General features: G+C 46.0%; 1 protein-coding gene across 1 annotated transcript in view; it reads right to left on the bottom strand.

Moving 5' to 3' along the window:
• Positions 1-19,236, bottom strand: part of fgfr3 (fibroblast growth factor receptor 3) — a 231,061-nt gene that overhangs the window by 191,686 nt on the left and 20,139 nt on the right. The window contains 1 exon segment of the mRNA XM_065025045.1: positions 17,389-17,617. Coding sequence (XP_064881117.1) covers positions 17,389-17,536 — 148 coding nt within the window. The 5' untranslated portion in view covers positions 17,537-17,617.

Raw genomic sequence — 19,236 nt, 5'->3', positions numbered from 1 at the left:
TAATATTAGACGTGTCAGCCCCCCCCCCCCCCCCCACACACACCACTCTGGATGTGAAGATGTTAACACAGAGGGAGAGGGGGAGTTTGGGGTTTAATATTAGACGTGTCAGCCCCCCACACACACACCACTCTGGATGTGAAGATGTTAACACAGAGGGAGAGGGGGAGTTTGGGGTTTAATATTAGACGTGTCAGCCCCCCCACACACACACACTCTGGATGTGAAGATGTTAACACAGAGGGAGAGGGGAGTTTGGGGTTTAAGAGAGAGAGAGAGAGAGAGACAGAGAGAGAGAGAGAGACAGTAGAGAGAGAGAGAGAGAGAGCAAGAGAGTAGAGAAAGAGAGAGACAGAGAGAGAGAGAGACAGTAGAGAGAGAGAGAGAGAGAGAGAAAGAGAGACAGAGAGAGAGAGAGACAGAGAGAGAGAGAGAGACAGTAGAGAGAGAGAGAGAGAGTAGAGAGAGAGAGAGAGAGAAAGAGAGACAGAGAGAGAGAGAGACAGAGAGAGAGAGACAGAGAGAGAGAGACAGAGAGAGAGAGAGAGACAGAGAGAGAGAGACAGAGAGAGAGTGAGAGACAGAGAGAGAGAGAACACATAACATTTGACATCCCAATTAAGGCTAAAAATACTTCAAAGTGATTGTCCTCTATGGTTGAGAGGTCTGGGGTTCACTCATCAACCAACAACTCACCAAATGGGACAAGCACCCAATTGAGACTCTGCATGCAGAATTCTGCAAAAAATATCCTCTGTGTACTATTTTACAAAAATAATAATAATGCATGCAGAGCAGAATTAGGCCGACACCCGCTAATGATCAAAATTCTGAAAAGAGACGTTAAATAGAGAGAGAGAGAGAGAGAGAGAGAGAGAGAGACAGAGAGAGAGAGAGAGACAGAGAGACAGAGAGAGAGAGAGAGAGAGAGAGGATTGGAGGAGAAGGAGAGGACTGGATGAGAGAGAGAAAGGATTGGAGGAGAGAGGGAGAGGATTGGAGGAGAGAGAGAGAGAGAGAGAGAGAGAGAGAGAGAGAGAGAGAGAGAGGATTGGAGGAGAGGGAGAGAGAGAGAGAGACAGAGAGAGAGAGAGAGAGAGAGAGAGGATTGGAGAGAGGGAGAGAGAGAGCGAGAGAGAGAGAGAGAGAGAGAGAGAGAGAGAGAGGGGGGAGGGGGAGAGAGAGAGAGAGAGAGGATTGGAGGAGAGAGAGAGAGGATTGGAGGAGAGAGGGGGAGGATTGGAGGAGAGAGGGGGAGGATTGGAGGAGAGAGGGGGAGGATTGGAGGAGAGAGGGAGAGAGAGAAAGAAAAAGAGAGAGAGAGAGACCAGGTGTCGCCGTGTGACAGTTCATTAATTTGAAAGGTTTAGAAAGACCACTGGAATATTGTGGGCCTGTGAGTTAAAACAGTAGAGCAGAAAGTAAACCCAACTGGAGGGTTCTGATGGTAGAGCAGAAAGTAAACCCAACTGGAGGGTTCTGATGGTAGAGCAGATAGTGAACCCAACTGGAGGGTTCTGATGGTAGAGCAGAGAGTAAACCCAACTGGAGGGTTCTGATGGTAGAGCAGAGAGTAAACCCAACTGGAGGGTTCTGATGGTAGAGCAGATAGTGGACCCAACTGGAGGGTTCTGATGGTAGAGCAGATAGTAAACCCAACTGGAGGGTTCTGATGGTAGAGCAGATAGTGGACCCAACTGGAGGGTTCTGATGGTAGAGCAGATAGTGGACCCAACTGGAGGGATCTGATGGTAGAGCAGATAGTGGACCCAACTGGAGGGTTCTGATGGTAGAGCAGATAGTGGACCCAACTGGAGGGTTCTGATGGTAGAGCAGATAGTGGACCCAACTGGAGGGTTCTGATGGTAGAGCAGATAGTGGACCCAACTGGAGGGTTCTGATGGTAGAGCAGATAGTAGACCCAACTGGAGGGTTCTGATGGTACAGAAGAGAGTAGACCAAACGGTTTTGGAGCAGTGGCTTCTTCCTTGCTGAGCGGCCTTTCAGGTTATGTCGATATAGGACTTGTTTTTACTGTGGATATAGATACTTTTGTACCTGTTTCCTCCAGCATCTTCACAAGGTCCTTTGCTGTTGTTCTGGGATTGATTTGCACTTTTCGCACCAAAGTACGCTCATCTCTAGGACACAGAACGCGTCTCCTTCCTGAGCGGTATGACGGCTGCGTGGTCCCATGGAGTTTATACTTGCGTACTATTGTTTGTACAGATGAACGTGGTACCTTCAGGTGTTTGGAAATGGCTCCCAATGATGAACCAGACCTGTGAACCAGACCATTTTTTTTCGGAGGTCTTAGCTGATTTCTATTGATTTTCCCATGATGTCAAGCAAATAGGCACTGAGTTTGAAGGTAGGCCTTGAAATACATCCACAGGCACAGCTCCAATTAACTCAAATTATGTCAATTAGCCTATCAGAAGCTTCTAGCACACTGAGGTCTGTACCGGTCTAGAAACACACTGGGGTCTGTACCGGTCTAGAAACACACTGAGGTCTGTACCGGTCTAGAAACACACTGAGGTCTGTACCGATCTAGAAACACACTGAGGTCTGTACCGGTCTAGAAACACACTGAGGTCTGTACCGGTCTAGAAACACACTGAGGTCTGTACCAGTCTAGAAACACACTGGGGTCTGTACCGATCTAGAAACACACTGAGGTCTGTACCGGTCTAGAAACACACTGAGGTCTGTACCGATCTAGAAACACACTGAGGCCTGTACCGATCTAGAAACACACTGAGGTCTGTACCGGTCTAGAAACACACTGAGGTCTGTACCAGTCTAGAAACACATTGAGGTCTGTACCAGTCTAGAAACACGCTGAGGTCTGTACCAGTCTAGAAACACACTGAGGTCTGTACCGGTCTAGAAACACACTGAGGTCTGTACCAGTCTAGAAACACACTGAGGTCTGTACCAGTCTAGAAACACACTGAGTTTTGTACCGGTCTAGAAACACTCTGGGGTCTGTACCGGTCTAGAAACACACAACACAGAAAGAGAGCGAGAGCGACCAAATCATGAGAAAACAAAAAGATAATTACTTGACACATTGGAAATAAATAAAAAATAAACAGAACCTCCTGCCAAATGTATGACCAAATTAGAGACACATATTTCCCTCAGATTACACAGACCCACAAAGAATTAGAAAACAAACCCAACTCCCATATCTACCACAGTGTGCAATCACAGCAGCACGATGTGTGACCTGTTACCACAAGGATAGGGCAACCACTGAAGAACAAACACCATTGTAAATATGACTCATATTTACAGTATGTTAATTTATTGTCCCTTTTGTACATCTATAAGAGAGAAAGGGAGAGCGCGAAAGAAAGAAAGAAGGAAAGAAAGAAAGAAAGGTCAGGGTGTGACTCGGGTGGGAAAGTCTATGTTTTCTATTTCTTTGTTTTTGGCCGTGTGTGTGTGTGTGTGTGTGTGTGTGTGTGTGGTTCCCAATCAGAGGCAGCTGTCTATTGTTGTCTCTGATTGGGGATCACATATAAGTCGTCATTTTCCTTTTGGGTATTGTGGGATCTTGTTTTCGGTTTAGTATCTTAGCCTGACAGTACTGTGTGCGTTCGGTTTTTGTCTTTGTTAGTTTGTTTGGTGTCGTGAATAAAAATACGATGTACGCCTACAACGCTGCGCCTTGGTCTCCTTCTACAAACGAGAGCCGTTACAGAAAGAAAGAGAGAGAGAGAGAGAACACAAATGTGTTATTACAGGCCTGTTTCTAACTGTCTTCATCTCCCCCATAGAAACAACAGTGACAGCACCGTCAACAACCACGGAAGGGATCTGTTGCAGTCTGGGTCTGTACTTTGTCAATGGCAGGTTACGGTGGGACTCTTTGAGGAGATTCATCTATTGCTCACCTCTCGGCCACAGCGCAGAAGACCATATGATCACAGACATTGACCCTTCCTCTCTCAGCTCATTCACCATCAAGCCACTAACACCTCTGTCTGATCACAGTCAAATGACCTTGTTCCTCAAAAGAACAGGCATGGAAACAAATCAAATTGTATTAGTCACATACCCTTAACCAACAGTGCAGTTTCAAAGAATAAGAATAAGAGATAAAATTAACAAGTAATTAAAGAGCAGCAGTAAAAAATAATAACAATATTTACAGGGGGGTGTAGGTACAGAATGTGTGGGGGCACCGGTTAGTTGAGGTCTACATTTAGGTAGAGTTATTAAAGTGACTTTGCATAGATGACAACAGAGAGTAGCAGTGGTGGGGAGGGGGGTGGGAATGCAAATAGTCTGGGTAGCAGAGAGAACAGTCTATGACTAGGGTGGCTGGAGTCTTTGACCATTTTTAGGGCCTTCCTCTGACACCACCTGGTATAGAGGTCCTGGATGGCAGGAAGCTTGGCCCAGTGATGTACTGGACTGTACGCACTACCCTCTGTAGTGCCCTGCGGTCGGAGGCCGAGCAGTTGCCATACCAGGCAGTGATGCAACCAGTCAGGATGCTCTCGATGTTGCAGCTGTAGAACCTTTTGAGGATCTGAGGACAAAACCTATTCCTGAGGGGTAATAGGTTTTGTAGTGCCCGCTTCAAAACTGTTGGGGTGTGCTTGGACTAGAGGTCGACCAAATGTGATTTTTCAATGCCGATACCGATACCGATTATTGGAGGACCAAAAAAAGCTGATGCCGATATTTTTAAATGTATTTATTTATTTGTAATAATGACAATTACAACAATACTGAATGAACACTTGTATTTTAACTTAATATAATACATCAATAAAATCAATTTAGCCTCAAATAAATAATGAAACATGTTCAATTTGGTTTAAATAATGCAAAACCAAAGGGTTGTAGAAGAAAGTAAAAGTGCAATATGTGCCATGTAAGAAAGCTGGTCGTTCCTTTTAACATGAGTCTTCAATATTCCCAGGTAAGAAGTTTTAGGTTGTAGTTAATATAGTATTTATAGGACTATTTCTCTCTATACCATTTGTATTTCATTAACCTTTGACTATTGGATGTTCTTATAGGCACTTTAGTATTGCCAGTGTAACAGTATAGCTTCCATCCCTCTCCTCGCCCCTACCTGGGTGCGAACCAGGAAGACTTCGACAACAGCCACCCTCGAAGCATCGTTACCCATCGCTCCACAAAAGCCGTGCCCCGCTAACTAGCTAGCCATTTCACATCGGTTACACCAGCCTAATCCCGGGAGTTGATAGGCTTGAAGTCATAAACAGCGCAATGCTTCAAGCATTGCGAAGAGCTGCTGGCAAACACACAAAAGTTTGGTTTGAATGAATGCTTATGAGCATGCTGCTGCCTACCACCGCTCAGTCAGAGAGCTCTATCAAATCATAGACTTAATTATAACATAATAACACACAGAAATACGAGCCTTAGGTCATTAATATGGTAAAATCCGGGAACTATAATTTCACAAATAAAACGTTTATTCTTTCAGTGAAATACGGAACCGTTCCGTATTTTATCTAATGGGTGGCATCCATAAGTCTAAATATTCCTGTTACATTGCACAACCTTCAATGTTATGTCATAATTACGTAAAATTCCGTTTGCAACGAGCCAGGCGGCCCAAACTGTTGCATATACCCTGACTCTGCGTGCAAGAACGCAAGAGAAGTGACACAATTTCCATAGTTTGATATGGCCTGCTAACTTGAATTTCTTTTAACTAAATATGCAGGTTTATAAGTATATACTTGTGTATTGATTTTAAGAAAGGCGTTGATGTTTATGGTTAGGTACACATTGGTGCAACGACAGTGCTTTTTTCGAGAATGAGCTTGTAAAATCACCCGTTTGTCAAGGTAGGCTATGATTCAATAATAAATTAACAGGCACCGCATCGATTATATGCAATGCAGAAGAAGCTAAATGAACTAGTAATATCATCAACCATGTGTAGTTAACTAGTGATTATGTTAAGATTTATAGTTTTTTATAAGATAAGTTTAATGCTAGCTAGCACCTTACCTTGGCTACTTGCTGCATAACAGGTAGTCAGCCTGCCACGCAGTCTCCTCGTGGAGTACAATGTAATCGGCCATGATCGGTGTCCAAATATGCCGATTACCGATTGTTATGAAAACTTGAAATCGGCCCTATTTAAATCGGGCATTACGATTAATCGGTCAACCTCTAGCTTGGACCATGTTAGTTTGTTGGTGATGTGGACACCAAGGAACTTGAAGCTCTCAACCTGCTCCACTGCAGCGACGTTGATGAGAATGGGGGCTTGCTCTGTCCTCTTTTTCCTGTAGTCCACAATCATCTCCTTTGTCTTGATCACGTTGAGGGATAGGTTGTTATTCTGGTACCACCCGGTCAGGTCTCTGACCTCCTTCCTATAGACTGTCTCGTTGTTGTCGGTGATCAGTCCTACTGTTGTGTCATCGGCAAATGTAATGATGGTGTTGGAGTCGTGCCTGGCTGTGCAATCATGAGTTAACAGGGAGTACAGGAGGGGACTGAGCACGCAGCCATGAGGGGCCCCTGTGTTGAGTATCAGCATGAGTGAACAGGGAGTACAGGAGGGGACTGAGCACGCAGCCATGAGGGGCCCCTGTGTTGAGTATCAGCATGAGTGAACAGGGAGTACAGGAGGGGACTGAGCACGCAGCCATGAGGGGCCCCTGTGTTGAGTATCAGCATGAGTGAACAGGGAGTACAGGAGGGGACTGAGCACGCAGCCATGAGGGGCCCTGTGTTGAGTATCAGCATGAGTGAACAGGGAGTACAGGAGGGGACTGAGCACGCAGCCATGAGGGGCCCCTGTGTTGAGTATCAGCATGAGTGAACAGGGAGTACAGGAGGGGAATGAGAACGCACCCTTGAGAGGCCCCTGTGTTGAGGATCAGAGTGGCGGATGTGTTGTTACCTACCCTTACCACCTGGGTGGCCCGTCAGGAAGTCCAGGATCCAGTTGCAGCGAGAGGTGTTTAGACCAGGGTCCTTAGCTTATTGATGAGCGTTGAGGGCACTATGGTGTTGAAAGCTGAGCTCTAGTCAATGAACAGCATTCTCACATAGGTGTTCCTTTTGTCCAGGTGGGAAAGGGCAGTGTGGAGTGCAATAGAGATTGCATCATCAGTGGATCTGTTGGGGTGGTATGCAAATTGGAGTGGGTCTAGGGTTTCTGGGATAATGGTGTTGATGTGAGCCATGACCAGCCGTTCAAAGCACTTCATGGCTACAGACGTGAGTGCCACGGGGCGGTAATCATTTAGGCAGGTTACCTTAGTGATCTTGGGCACAGGGACTATGGTGGTCTGCTTGAAACATGTTGGTATTACAGACCCTTGACAGGGAGAGGTTGAAAATGACAGTGAAGACACTTGCTAATTGGTCAGTACATGCTCGCAGTACACGTCCTGGTAATCCTTCTGGCCCTGCGGCCTTGTGAATGTTGACCTGTCTAAAGGTCTTACTCACATTGGCTGCGCAGAGCGTAATCACAGTCTTCCGATACAGCTGGTGCTCTCATGTATGTTTGTTATTTGCCTCGAAGCGAGCATAGAAGTAGTTTAGCTCGTCTGGTAGTCTCATGTCACTGGGCAGCTCTCGGCTGTGCTTCCCTTTGTAGTCTGTAATGGTTTGCAGGCCCTGCCACATCTGACGAGCCTCAGAGCCGGTGTAGTACAATTCGATCTTAGTCCTGTATTGGCGCTTTGCCTGTTTGATGGTTCATCCGACGGCATAGCAGGATTTCTTATAAGCTTCCGGGTTAGAGTCCCGCTCCTTGAAAGCGGCAGCTCTAGCCTTTAGCTCAGTGCGGATACTACCTGTAACCCATTGCTTCTGGTTGGGGTATGTACGTACAGTCAATGTGGGGACGACGTCATCGATGCACTTATTTACTTATTATTATTTACTTATACCACTTTTATTTATCTCGTCACTGGTGCTTCCTGCTTTAATTTTTGCTTGTAAGCAGGAACCAGGAGGATGGAATTATGGTCAGATTTGCCAAATGGAGGGTGAGGGAGAGCATTGTATGCGTCTCTGTGTGTGGAGTCTAGGTGGTCCAGAGTCCTTTTCCTCTGGTTGCACATTTAACATGCTGATAGAAATTTGGTCAAACTGATTTAAGTTTCCCTGCATTAAAGTCCACAGCTACTCGGAGCGCCTCCTCTGGGTGAGCGGTTTCTTGTTTGCTTACGGCGGAATACAGCTCATTCAATGATGTCTTAGTGCCTCTGACTGTGGTGGTACGTGAACAGCTACAAAGAATACAGATGAAAACTCTATCGGTAGGTAGTGTGGTCTACAGCTTATCTTGAGATACTCTACCTCAGGCGAGCAATAGCTCTAGACTTCCTTAGATATGGTGCGCCAGCTGTTGTTCACAAAAATACATAGACCGCTGTCCCTTGTCTTACCAGACGCCACTGTTCTATCCTGCCGGTACATCGTATAACCAGCCAGCTGTATGTTGATGTTGTCGTCGTTCAGCCGCGACTCCGTGAAGCATAAGATGTTACAGTTTTTAATGTCCCGTTGGTAGTTTAATCTTCCCAGTAATTTGTTGATTTTTATTAAACAACCACACCGTCACAGCCCAGTAAGCTGGACAACATCAGAAATTCCTACAGATGGGCCCAAAACAGCACAGAAGAATACCAGAAAGCATCCTGTACCCAAAATATCCAAACACTCTGAACACTCTGAACACTTGCTCTCTTCCAAGATGGCGTAGCAGTCGGACGTGTGTTTTGTCTTGTCCCGTCCTGTATAGTGCTGAATATACTCTCCTGCAACCCGCATCCCCCAATGTGGTACGGATCTGCTTTTTCTATACTTTAGAATCTGAACCCTCATCAGAAGCTAGCCGCTAACTAGCTACTAGCTAGCCACTGCTAGCGGTCTTCAACGCTAACTAGGACACCAGCGCGACATCTACCCAAAGCATATCAGACTGCTTTTTCTCTACCACATCTCCGGATTCCTACCGCAAGCTCTGAACCTTTATACCGGATCATCGTAAATAGCTAGCTGCAATCCGAGTGGCTACTCCTGGCTAACGTCTCTGTCCCAGAGCAAGCACCAGTTAGCCTGGAGCTAGCCTCGAGCTAAGCCCATCTCCCGACTTGCTGAAGAGGTCCAAAAATACCTAATTTGCCAATTGGCCTGGACCCTCTACTGACCCTCTACTGCCGACACGGAGCCCCGCCGATCCATCACGACTGGTCCGCCGACATAATCGTCCGAGGGGTTTCAACAGGCTTTTCCGCTGCGACATCGCCAAAGATCCATCTGCTGGCCAAGGCCCGCGAGCTTTCTGAATCGCTGTATCTCCAGCTCACCGCATGAAGAGGAATAAACAGACTCACCCCATCGCGACGTCCCCAAAGGTTAACTCTCTAGCCCTCGCTATCTCCCTGCTTGCTAATTCGGCCTGCTAACGGCTAGCTTGTCAAGCTCCGGTCCGCTAACTGCTACCTTGTCTAGCTCGGGCCTACGAACTGTTAGCTTGTTAGCACAGGCCTGCTAACCGTCTGAACCACCGCGTCCCAATCATTCTCTGACCCCATTTACTTTCTATCTCTTTTTGATTTTTAATTTGTTTATACCTTCCGGAAACCTGCCTCACCCAATGTGATACGGAATCGCTGTTACTTTTACTCTTATTTTTATTTTTATGACACACTCAAGAACCTCCAGACGCTAACCAGCTAACTAGCTACAAGCTAGTTAGTCATTGTTAGTTTAAAAAAAAAAACCTGGATAACACTCGCCAGCCCAGCCCCCCTGCCCATCCACCGCTGCCCCCTGGACACTGATCTATTGGCTACATAGCTGACGCACGCTGGACTGTCCATTAATCACGGTACTCCTTTCTGCTTGTTTGTCTTACCTGTCGGCCCTGTTGCCTAGTCAACGCCATTTTACCTGCTGTTTGTTGTGCTAGCGGATTAGCCTCGCCTACTGTTTTTAGCTAGCTTTCCAAATTCAACACCTGTGATTACTGTATGCCTCGCTGTATGTCTCTCTCAGATGTCAATATGCCTTGTATACTGTTGTTCAGGTTAGTTATAATTGTTTTAGTTCACAATGGAGCCCCTAGACCCACTCTGCATACCCCTGTTACCTCCTTTGTCCCACCTCCCACACATGCAGTGACCTCACCCATTACAACCAGCATGTCCAGAGATACAACCTGTCTCATCATCACCCAGTGCCTGGGCTTACCTCCGCTGTACCCGCACCCCACCATACCCCTGTCTGCGCATTATGCCCTGAATATATTCTACCATGCCCAGAAACCTGCTCCTCTTATCCTCTGCCCCCAACGCTCTAGGCGACCAGTTTTGATAGCCTTTAGCCGCACCCTCATACTACTCCTTCTCTGTTCCGCGGGTGATATGGAGGTAAACCCAGGCCCTGCATGTCCCCAGGTACCCTCATTTGTTGACTTCTGTGATCGAAAAAGCCTTGGTTTTATGCATGTCAACATCAGAAGCCTCCTCCCTAAGTTTGTTTTACTCACTGCTTTAGCACACTCTGCTAACCCTGATGTCCTTGCTGTGTCTGAATCCTGGCTCAGGAAGGCCACCAAAAATTCAGAGATTTCCATACCCAATTATAACATCTTCCGTCAAGATAGAACTACCAAAGGGGGCGGAGTTGCAGTCTACTGCAGAGATAGCCTGCAAAGTAATGTCATACTTTCCAGGTCCATACCCAAACAGTTCGAACTACTAATTTTGAAAATTACCCTCTCCAGAAATAAGTCTCTCACTGTTGCCGCCTGCTACCGACCACCCTCAGCTCCTAGCTGTGCCCTGGACACCATTTGTGAATTGATCGCCCCCCATCTAGCTTCAGAGTTTGTTCTGTTAGGTGACCTAAACTGGGATATGCTTAACACCCCGGCAGTCCTACAATGTAAGCTAGATGCCCTCAATCTCACTCAAATCATCAAGGAACCCACCAGGTACAACCCTAACTCTGTAAACAAGGGCACCCTCATAGACGTCATCCTGACCAACTGGCCCTCCAAATACACCTCCGCTGTCTTCAACCAGGATCTCAGCGATCACTGCCTCATTGCCTGTATCCGCCACGGAGCCGCAGTCAAACGACCACCCTCATCACTGTCAAACGCTCCCTAAAACACTTCTGTGAGCAGGCCTTTCTAATCGACCTGGCCCGGGTATCCTGGAAGGACATTGACCTCATCCCGTCAGTTGAGGATGCCTGGTCATTCTTTAAAAGTAACTTCCTCACCATTTTAGATAAGCATGCTCCGTTCAAAAAATGCAGAACCAAGAACAGATACAGCCCTTGGTTCACTCCAGACCTGACTGCCCTCGACCAGCACAAAAACATCCTGTGGCGGACTGCAATAGCATCGAATAGCCCCCGTGATATGCAACTGTTCAGGGAAGTCAGGAACCAATACACGCAGTCAGTCAGGAAAGCTAAGGCCAGCTTCTTCAGGCAGAAGTTTGCATCCTGTAGCTCCAACTCCAAAAGTTCTGGGACACTGTGAAGTCCATGGAGAACAAGAGCACCTCCTCCCAGCTGCCCACTGCACTGAGGCTAGGTAACACGGTCTCCACCGATAAATCCACGATTATCGAAAGCTTCAATAAGCACTTCTCAACGGCTGGTCATGCCTTCCGCCTGGCTACTCCAACCTCGGCCAACAGCTCCGCCCCGCAGCTCCTCGCCCAAGCCTCTCCAGGTTCTCCTTTACCCAAATCCAGATAGCAGACGTTCTGAAAGAGCTGCAAAACCTAGACCCGTACAAATCAGCTGGGCTTGACAATCTGACCCTCTATTTCTGAAACTATCTGCCGCCATTGTCGCAACCCCTATTACCAGCCTGTTCAACCTCTCTTTCATATCGTCTGAGATCCCCAAGGATTGAAAGCTGCCGCAGTCATCCCCTCTTCAAAGGCGGAGACACCCTGGACCCAAACTGCTATAGACCTATATCCATCCTGCCCTGCCTATCTAAGGTCTTCGAAAGCCAAGTCAACAAACAGGTCACTGACCATCTCGAATCCCACCGTACCTTCTCCGCTGTGCAATCTGGTTTCCGAGCCGGTCACGGGTGCACCTCAGCCACGCTCAAGGTACTAAACAATATCATAACCGCCATCGATAAAAGACAGTACTGTGCAGCCGTCTTCATCGACCTCGCCAAGGCTTTCGACTCTGTCAATCACCATATTCTTATCGGCAGACTCAATAGCCTCGGTTTCTCGGATGACTGCCTTGCCTGGTTCACCAATTACTTTGCAGACAGAGTTCAGTGTGTCAAATCGGAGGGCATGCTGTCCGGTCCTCTGGCAGTCTCTATGGGGGTGCCACAGGGTCAATTCTCGGGCCGACTCTTTTCTCTGTATATATCAATGATGTTGCTCTTGCTGCGGGCGATTCCCTGATCCACCTCTACGCAGACGACACCATTCTATATACTTTCGGCCCGTCATTGGACACTGTGCTATCTAACCTCCAAACGAGCTTCAATGCCATACAGCACTCCTTCCGTGGCCTCCAACTGCTCTTAAACGCGAGTAAAACCAAATGCATGCTTTTCAACAGATCGCTGCCTGCACCCGCATGCCCGACTAGCATCACCACCCTGGATGGTTCCGACCTTGAATATGTGGACATCTATAAGTACCTAGGTGTCTGGCTAGACTGCAAACTCTCCTTCCAGACTCACATCAAACATCTCCAATCGAAAATCAAATCAAGAGTCGGCTTTCTATTCCGCAACAAAGCCTCCTTCACTCACGCCGCCAAGCTTACCCTAGTAAAACTGACTATCCTACCGATCCTCGATTTCGGCGATGTCATCTACAAAATGGCTTCCAACACTCTACTCAGCAAACTGGATGCAGTCTATCATAGTGCCATCCGTTTTGTCACCAAAGCACCTAATACCACCCACCACTGCGACTTGTATGCTCTAGTCGGCTGGCCCTCGCTACATATTCGTCGCCAGACCCACTGGCTCCAGGTCATCTACAAGTCCATGCTAGGTAAAGCTCCGCCTTATCTCAGTTCACTGGTCACGATGGCAACACCCATCCGTAGCACACGCTCCAGCAGGTGTATCTCACTGATCATCCCTAAAGCCAACACCTCATTTGGCCGCCTTTCGTTCCAGTACTCTGCTGCCTGTGACTGGAACGAACTGCAAAAATCGCTGAAGTTGGAGACTTTTATCTCCCTCACCAACTTCAAACATCAGCTATCCGAGCAGCTAACCGATCGCTGCAGCTGTACATAGTCTATTGGTAACTAGCCCACCCATTTTCACCTACCTCATTCCCATACTGTTTTTATACTGTTTTTTATTTTATTTATTTATTTACCTTTCTGCTCTTTTGCACACCAATATCTCTACCTGTACATGACCATCTGATAATTTATCACCCCAGTGTTAATCTGCAAAATTGTATTATTCGCCTACCTCCTCATGCCTTTTGCACACATTGTATATAGACTGCCCATTTTTTTTTTTCTACTGTGTTATTGACTTGTTAATTGTTTACTCCATGTGTAACTCTGTGTTGTCTGTTCACACTGCTATGCTTTATCTTGGCCAGGTCGCAGTTGCAAATGAGAACTTGTTCTCAACTGGCCTACCTGGTTAAATAAAGGTGAAATAAAATAAATAAATAAAATAAACTCTGAACACTCTAAACACAACACAACTTTCTGGATCCCACATCCACTCACAGTGAAGAAGGCATCAATCAAGCAGTAAAAAACATCAACTATATATTCAGGTACCACATCCACTCACAGTGAAGAAGGCATCAATCAAGCAGTAAAAAACATCAACTATATATTCAGGTACCACATCCACTCACAGTGAAGAAGGCATCAATCAAGCAGTAAAAAACATCAACTATATATTCAGGCAAACGGCAAAAGAAGCACAACTGAAATTTATCCAAAATATAAATAAAAAATATCACGGATGACAACTAATTTGATGCAGATTGTAAAATTATAAGGACAAAACTTAGAACACAGTCAAAGCAAAAGCACAAACCCAAATAATGGTGAATTACTCCTTCATTACTGTGAGACTTTAAAACTCTATAAATGTAACATTCAGAACCAACAAAAGCACAGTACAACAGCAAGCAGCTGACACTAATTGAGGAGTCCATAAACACAAACAAAATTGGAAAAAACTATACAAAATCTGAACTAGAGGAATTAGCGATACAAAATGGTGACACATGGACAACCCAAGTACAACACTCTACAACACTGTTCAAATTAGTGCAAACACAGCATAATGGCAAATTCATGAGTAGTTGAATGGATTAGAAAAAGCTATAAAGGACAATGATAATAAATTGGACTCCCAAATTATTGACCAGGAGCTCTATAAGAAACTTCAGACTCAAATTTTAAAAAGCATGCGGACCTGATGGCATCCTAAATGGGATGCTGAACATTTCAATTGGCTATATTAAAACTGTTTGATTTGATCCTGAGGGAAGGTTATTTACCTGTCATCAAGGACTCATAACCCCAATCTTTAAGAAATTAGACAAATTTGACAAAAGAACAGAGGGTTTTGTGTGAACAGTAACCTGGGGAAGGTTTTCTGTAGTATTATAAATGTAAGAGTTCTAAACTTCCTTAATAAGCACAATGTCTTGAGTAAAAGACAAATTGGATTTATACCAAAACATCACACAACTGATCATATTTACACCCTACACACCCTGATAGATGACAATGTCCACCAAAATAATACCAAAATATAACCTTGCTTTATCGACTTCCAAAAATAATTTGATTCTATTTGGCATACAGGACTGTTCTACAAAGTTATTGAAAGTGGTGTAGGGGGTAAAACATATGTCATCATTAAATCAATGTATACATGCAGCATTAAAACGGGCAAGAAAATAACAGAATTCTTTAACCAGGGGCGGGGCCTTCGCCAGGGGCGGGGCCTTCGTCAGGGGCGGGGCCTTCGTCAGGGGCGGGGCCTTCGTCAGGGTTGTAATCTGAGCCCTGAACTCTTCAATATTTATGTCAACAAATTTGCTACAATTCTAGAAAAATCCTCAGCCCCTGGTGTTAGTCTCCACAATTCAGAAGTTAAATGCCTTCTTTTGGCAGATGACCTATGCCTGCTGTCACCCACAGCACATGGTCTACTGCAGAGCCTGGACCTGCTAGAGCAGTACTACCAGACCTGGGCCCTGGCAGTAAACCCCCACAGTACCTGGCCTACAGCAGAGCCTGGACCTGCTAGAGCAGTACTGCCAGACCTGGGCCCTGGCGGTAAACCCCCACAGTACCTGGTCTACAGCAGAGCCTGGACCTGCTAGAGCAGTACTACCAGACCTGGGTCCTGGCAGTAAACACCCACAGCACATGGCCAACAGCAGTACTGCCAGACCTGGGCCCTGGCAGTAAACACCCACAGTACCTGGCCTACAGCAGAGCCTGGACCTGCTAGAGCAGTACTGCCAGACCTGGGCCCTGGCGGTAAACACCCACAGTACCTGGCCTACAGCAGAGCCTGGACCTGCTAGAGCAGTACTGCCAGACCTGGGCCCTGGCCTACAGCAGAGCCTGGACCTGCTAGAGCAGTACTACCAGACCTGGGCCCTGGCAGTAAACACCCACAGCACATGGCCTACAGCAGAGCCTGGACCTGCTAGAGCAGAACTGCCAGACCTGGGCCCTGGCGGTAAACCCCAAAAAGACTAAAATAATGCATTTTCAGAGAAGATCCAGATCTCAGGGAATTAGACCAAAGTTCTCAATTGGTACAAAATATATAGAGTACTGCACACACTACAATTACTTAGGTTTAAATATATAGAGTACTGCACACACTACAATTACTTAGGTTTAAATATATAGAGTACTGCACACACTACAATTACTTAGGTTTAAATATATAGAGTACTGCACACACTACAATTACTTAGGTTTAAATATATAGAGTACTGTACACAATACAGTTACTTAGGTTTAAATATATAGAGTACTGTACACACTACAAGTTATTAGGTTTAAATGTGTAGAGTACTGCACACACTGCAGTTACTTAGGTTTAAATATATAGAGTACTGTACACACTACAATTACTTAGGTTTAAATATATAGAGTACTGCACAGACTACAGTTCCAGAGGTTTAAATATATATAGAGTACTGTACACACTACAAGTTATTAGGTTTAAATGTGTAGAGTACTGTACACACTACAGTTACTTAGGTTTAAATATATAGAGTACTGTACACACTACAGTTCCCGAGGTTTAAATATAAGCTCTACTGGGCACCAAAAATGAGGAAGTTAATGAACTGAGAGAGAAAAAACGCAGGGCATTCTACACCATTAACAAATGAATTCAAATTGAAATACCTATAAAAATGCACTTTATAGCAGCAAGGTGTGGGAACCACTTGCAAAACAAGATTTTACCCAAGGAGACAAACACCCCATTGAAACCCTGCATGGAGAGTTATGTAAGATTCTCCTACACGTCCAGAGGAAAACTACAAACAATGAATGCAGGGCAGAATTAGGCCAATATCCACTCATAATACAAACTCAAAAAAGAGCAATTAAGTTTTGGAAACATCTAAAAATACAGTGACCCCCTCTCATATCATTACCAAGCCCTGCAATGCCAAGAGCTGAGCAAAGAAAAGAGTTTCCTCACCCAGCTGGTCCTGGGGCTGGGAGTTCACAAACCTGTTCTACTAACGCACTGAAGCCTCAGGACCAGAACATCCAATCAATCAGAAAACAAGTTACAACAACAGTCAAAACTAAACTACATTACCTATTGGGACACACAAGCACAAGCAAAATGCAGTGCTATCTGGCCCTAAATTCACCTTAGCAAAGTATTTGACCATGGTTACTGTTCAAAACCTTAGAAAAACCTTGACAACGTACAGGCTCAATGAGCACAGCCTTGCCATTGAGAAGGATAGACGCAGGAAAACCTGGCAGTGTCTGGCAGACCAATCATCCTGCACATGTCCTCTATGCTTATTGTTATTGTTCAATGTATGGTTATTTTGACACTTGGTTATTGTTGTTACTGTTGTCCCGTTAATATTGTAAATATCCTAAATAAGCTTTGGCAATACGTACATTATTACGTCATGCCGAGAGAGAGAGAGAGAGAGAGAGAGAGAGAGAGAGAGAGAGAGAGAGAGAGAGAGAGAGCGAGAGCGAGAGCGAGAGAGACAGAGAGAGAGAGAGAGAGAGACAGAGAGAGAGAGAGAGAGAGAGAGAGAGAGAGAGAGAGAGAGAGAGAGAGAGAGAGAGAGAGAGAGAGAGAGAGAGAGAGAGAGAGAGAGAGAGAGAGAGAGAGAGAGAGAGGATTGTATTTACCTGTTGGCAGTACTGTGGGTAATCTGGCTGTAGAGACGGAGAGAGGGTATAGGAGGAGGGAAAGCCAGAGAGAACACCACATAGCAACTATTCCTCTGGTCTCCACAGTGATGTGCTGAGCTACTAGACCTGTCTCCGACTCAGGCATCGTACCGGTGCATCATGGGTATCCAACAGAATCACTGCCTCCGTCACCATAGAAACAACCCCAGATATACCTCTCACTGTCCTGAAACACAGAGACAGACAGTCAGTCAGTTAGTTACTCAGTCAGACATACAGACAGCCAGTCAAACAGTCAGTCAGCCAGACACACAGACAGACATCAGTCAGTCAGTCACAATCCCTCATTTTCCTAAAACACATTATTAGTGTCAGTCACTCAGTCATTCAGTTAGTCATTCAGGCAGTCAGTCACTCAGTCAGACATACAGGCAGACAGTCACTCAGTCAGACATACAGGCAGACAGTCACTCAGTCAGACATACAGGCAGACAGTCACTCAGTCAGTGAGTCAGTACAGTACAATACAATATAAAGAATACACATCTTTAAAACAGGGTTAGTTAACTGTTATGTAGTAGGTAGGTAAGTCTGGAGGCAAAAGAAACACACACCTGTTTAGGAGAGGTGTTGGCTACTAGAGTAGAACCCCTGTTTAGGAGAGGTGTTGGCTAGCAGAGTAGAACACCTGTTTAGGAGAGGTGTTGGCTAGCAGAGTAGAACACCTGTTTAGGAGAGGTGTTGGCTAGCAGAGTAGAACCCCTGTTTAGGAGAGGTGTTGGCTAGCAGAGTAGAACACCTGTTTAGGAGAGGTGTTGGCTAGCAGAGTAGAACCCCTGTTTAGGAGAGGTGCTGGCTAGCAGAGTAGAACACCTGTTTAGGAGAGGTGTTGGCTAGCAGAGTAGAACACCTGTTTAGGAGAGGTGTTGGCTAGCAGACTAGAACACCTGTTTAGGTGAGGTGTTGGCTAGCAGAGTAGAACACCTGTTTAGGAGAGGTGTTGGCTAGCAGACTAGAACACCTGTTTAGGAGAGGTGTTGGCTAGCAGACTAGAACACCTGTTTAGGTGAGGTGCTGGCTAGCAGAGTAGAACACCTGTTTAGGAGAGGTGTTGGCTAGCAGAGTAGAACACCTGTTTAGAGTAGAACACCTGTTTAGAGTAGAACACCTGTTTAGGAGAGGTGTGGGCTAGCAGAGTAGAACACCTGTTTAGAGTAGAACACCTGTTTAGAGTAGAACACCTGTTTAGGTGAGGTGCTGGCTAGCAGAGTAGAACACCTGTTTAGGAGAGGTGTTGGCTAGCAGAGTAGAACACCTGTTTAGGTGAGGTGCTGGCTAGGGGAGTAGAACACCTGTTTAGGAGAGGTGCTGGCTGGCAGAGTAGAACACCTGTTTAGGAGAGGTGCTGGCTAGCAGAGTAGAACACCTGTTTAGGAGAGGTGCTGGCTAGCAGAGTAGAACACCTGTTTAGGAGAGGTGCTGGCTGGCAGAGTAGAACACCTGTTTAGGAGAGGTGCTGGCTAGCAGAGTAGAACACCTGTTTAGGAGAGGTGTTGGCTAGCAGAGTAGAACACCTGTTTAGGTGAGGTGCTGGCTAGGGGAGTAGAACACCTGTTTAGGAGAGGTGCTGGCTGGCAGAGTAGAACACCTGTTTAGGAGAGGTGCTGGCTAGCAGAGTAGAACACCTGTTTAGGAGAGGTGCTGGTTAGCAGAGTAGAACACCTGTTTAGGAGAGGTGCTGGCTGGCAGAGTAGAACACCTGTTTAGGAGAGGTGCTGGCTAGCAGAGTAGAACACCTGTTTAGGAGAGGTGTTGGCTGGCAGAGTAGAACACCTGTTTAGGAGA

Source organism: Oncorhynchus nerka, linkage group LG12 (assembly GCF_034236695.1).
Source record: "Oncorhynchus nerka isolate Pitt River linkage group LG12, Oner_Uvic_2.0, whole genome shotgun sequence".
In the NCBI taxonomy this organism is placed as follows: domain Eukaryota; kingdom Metazoa; phylum Chordata; class Actinopteri; order Salmoniformes; family Salmonidae; genus Oncorhynchus; species Oncorhynchus nerka.
This window is presented reverse-complemented; position numbering and strand designations above follow the sequence as displayed.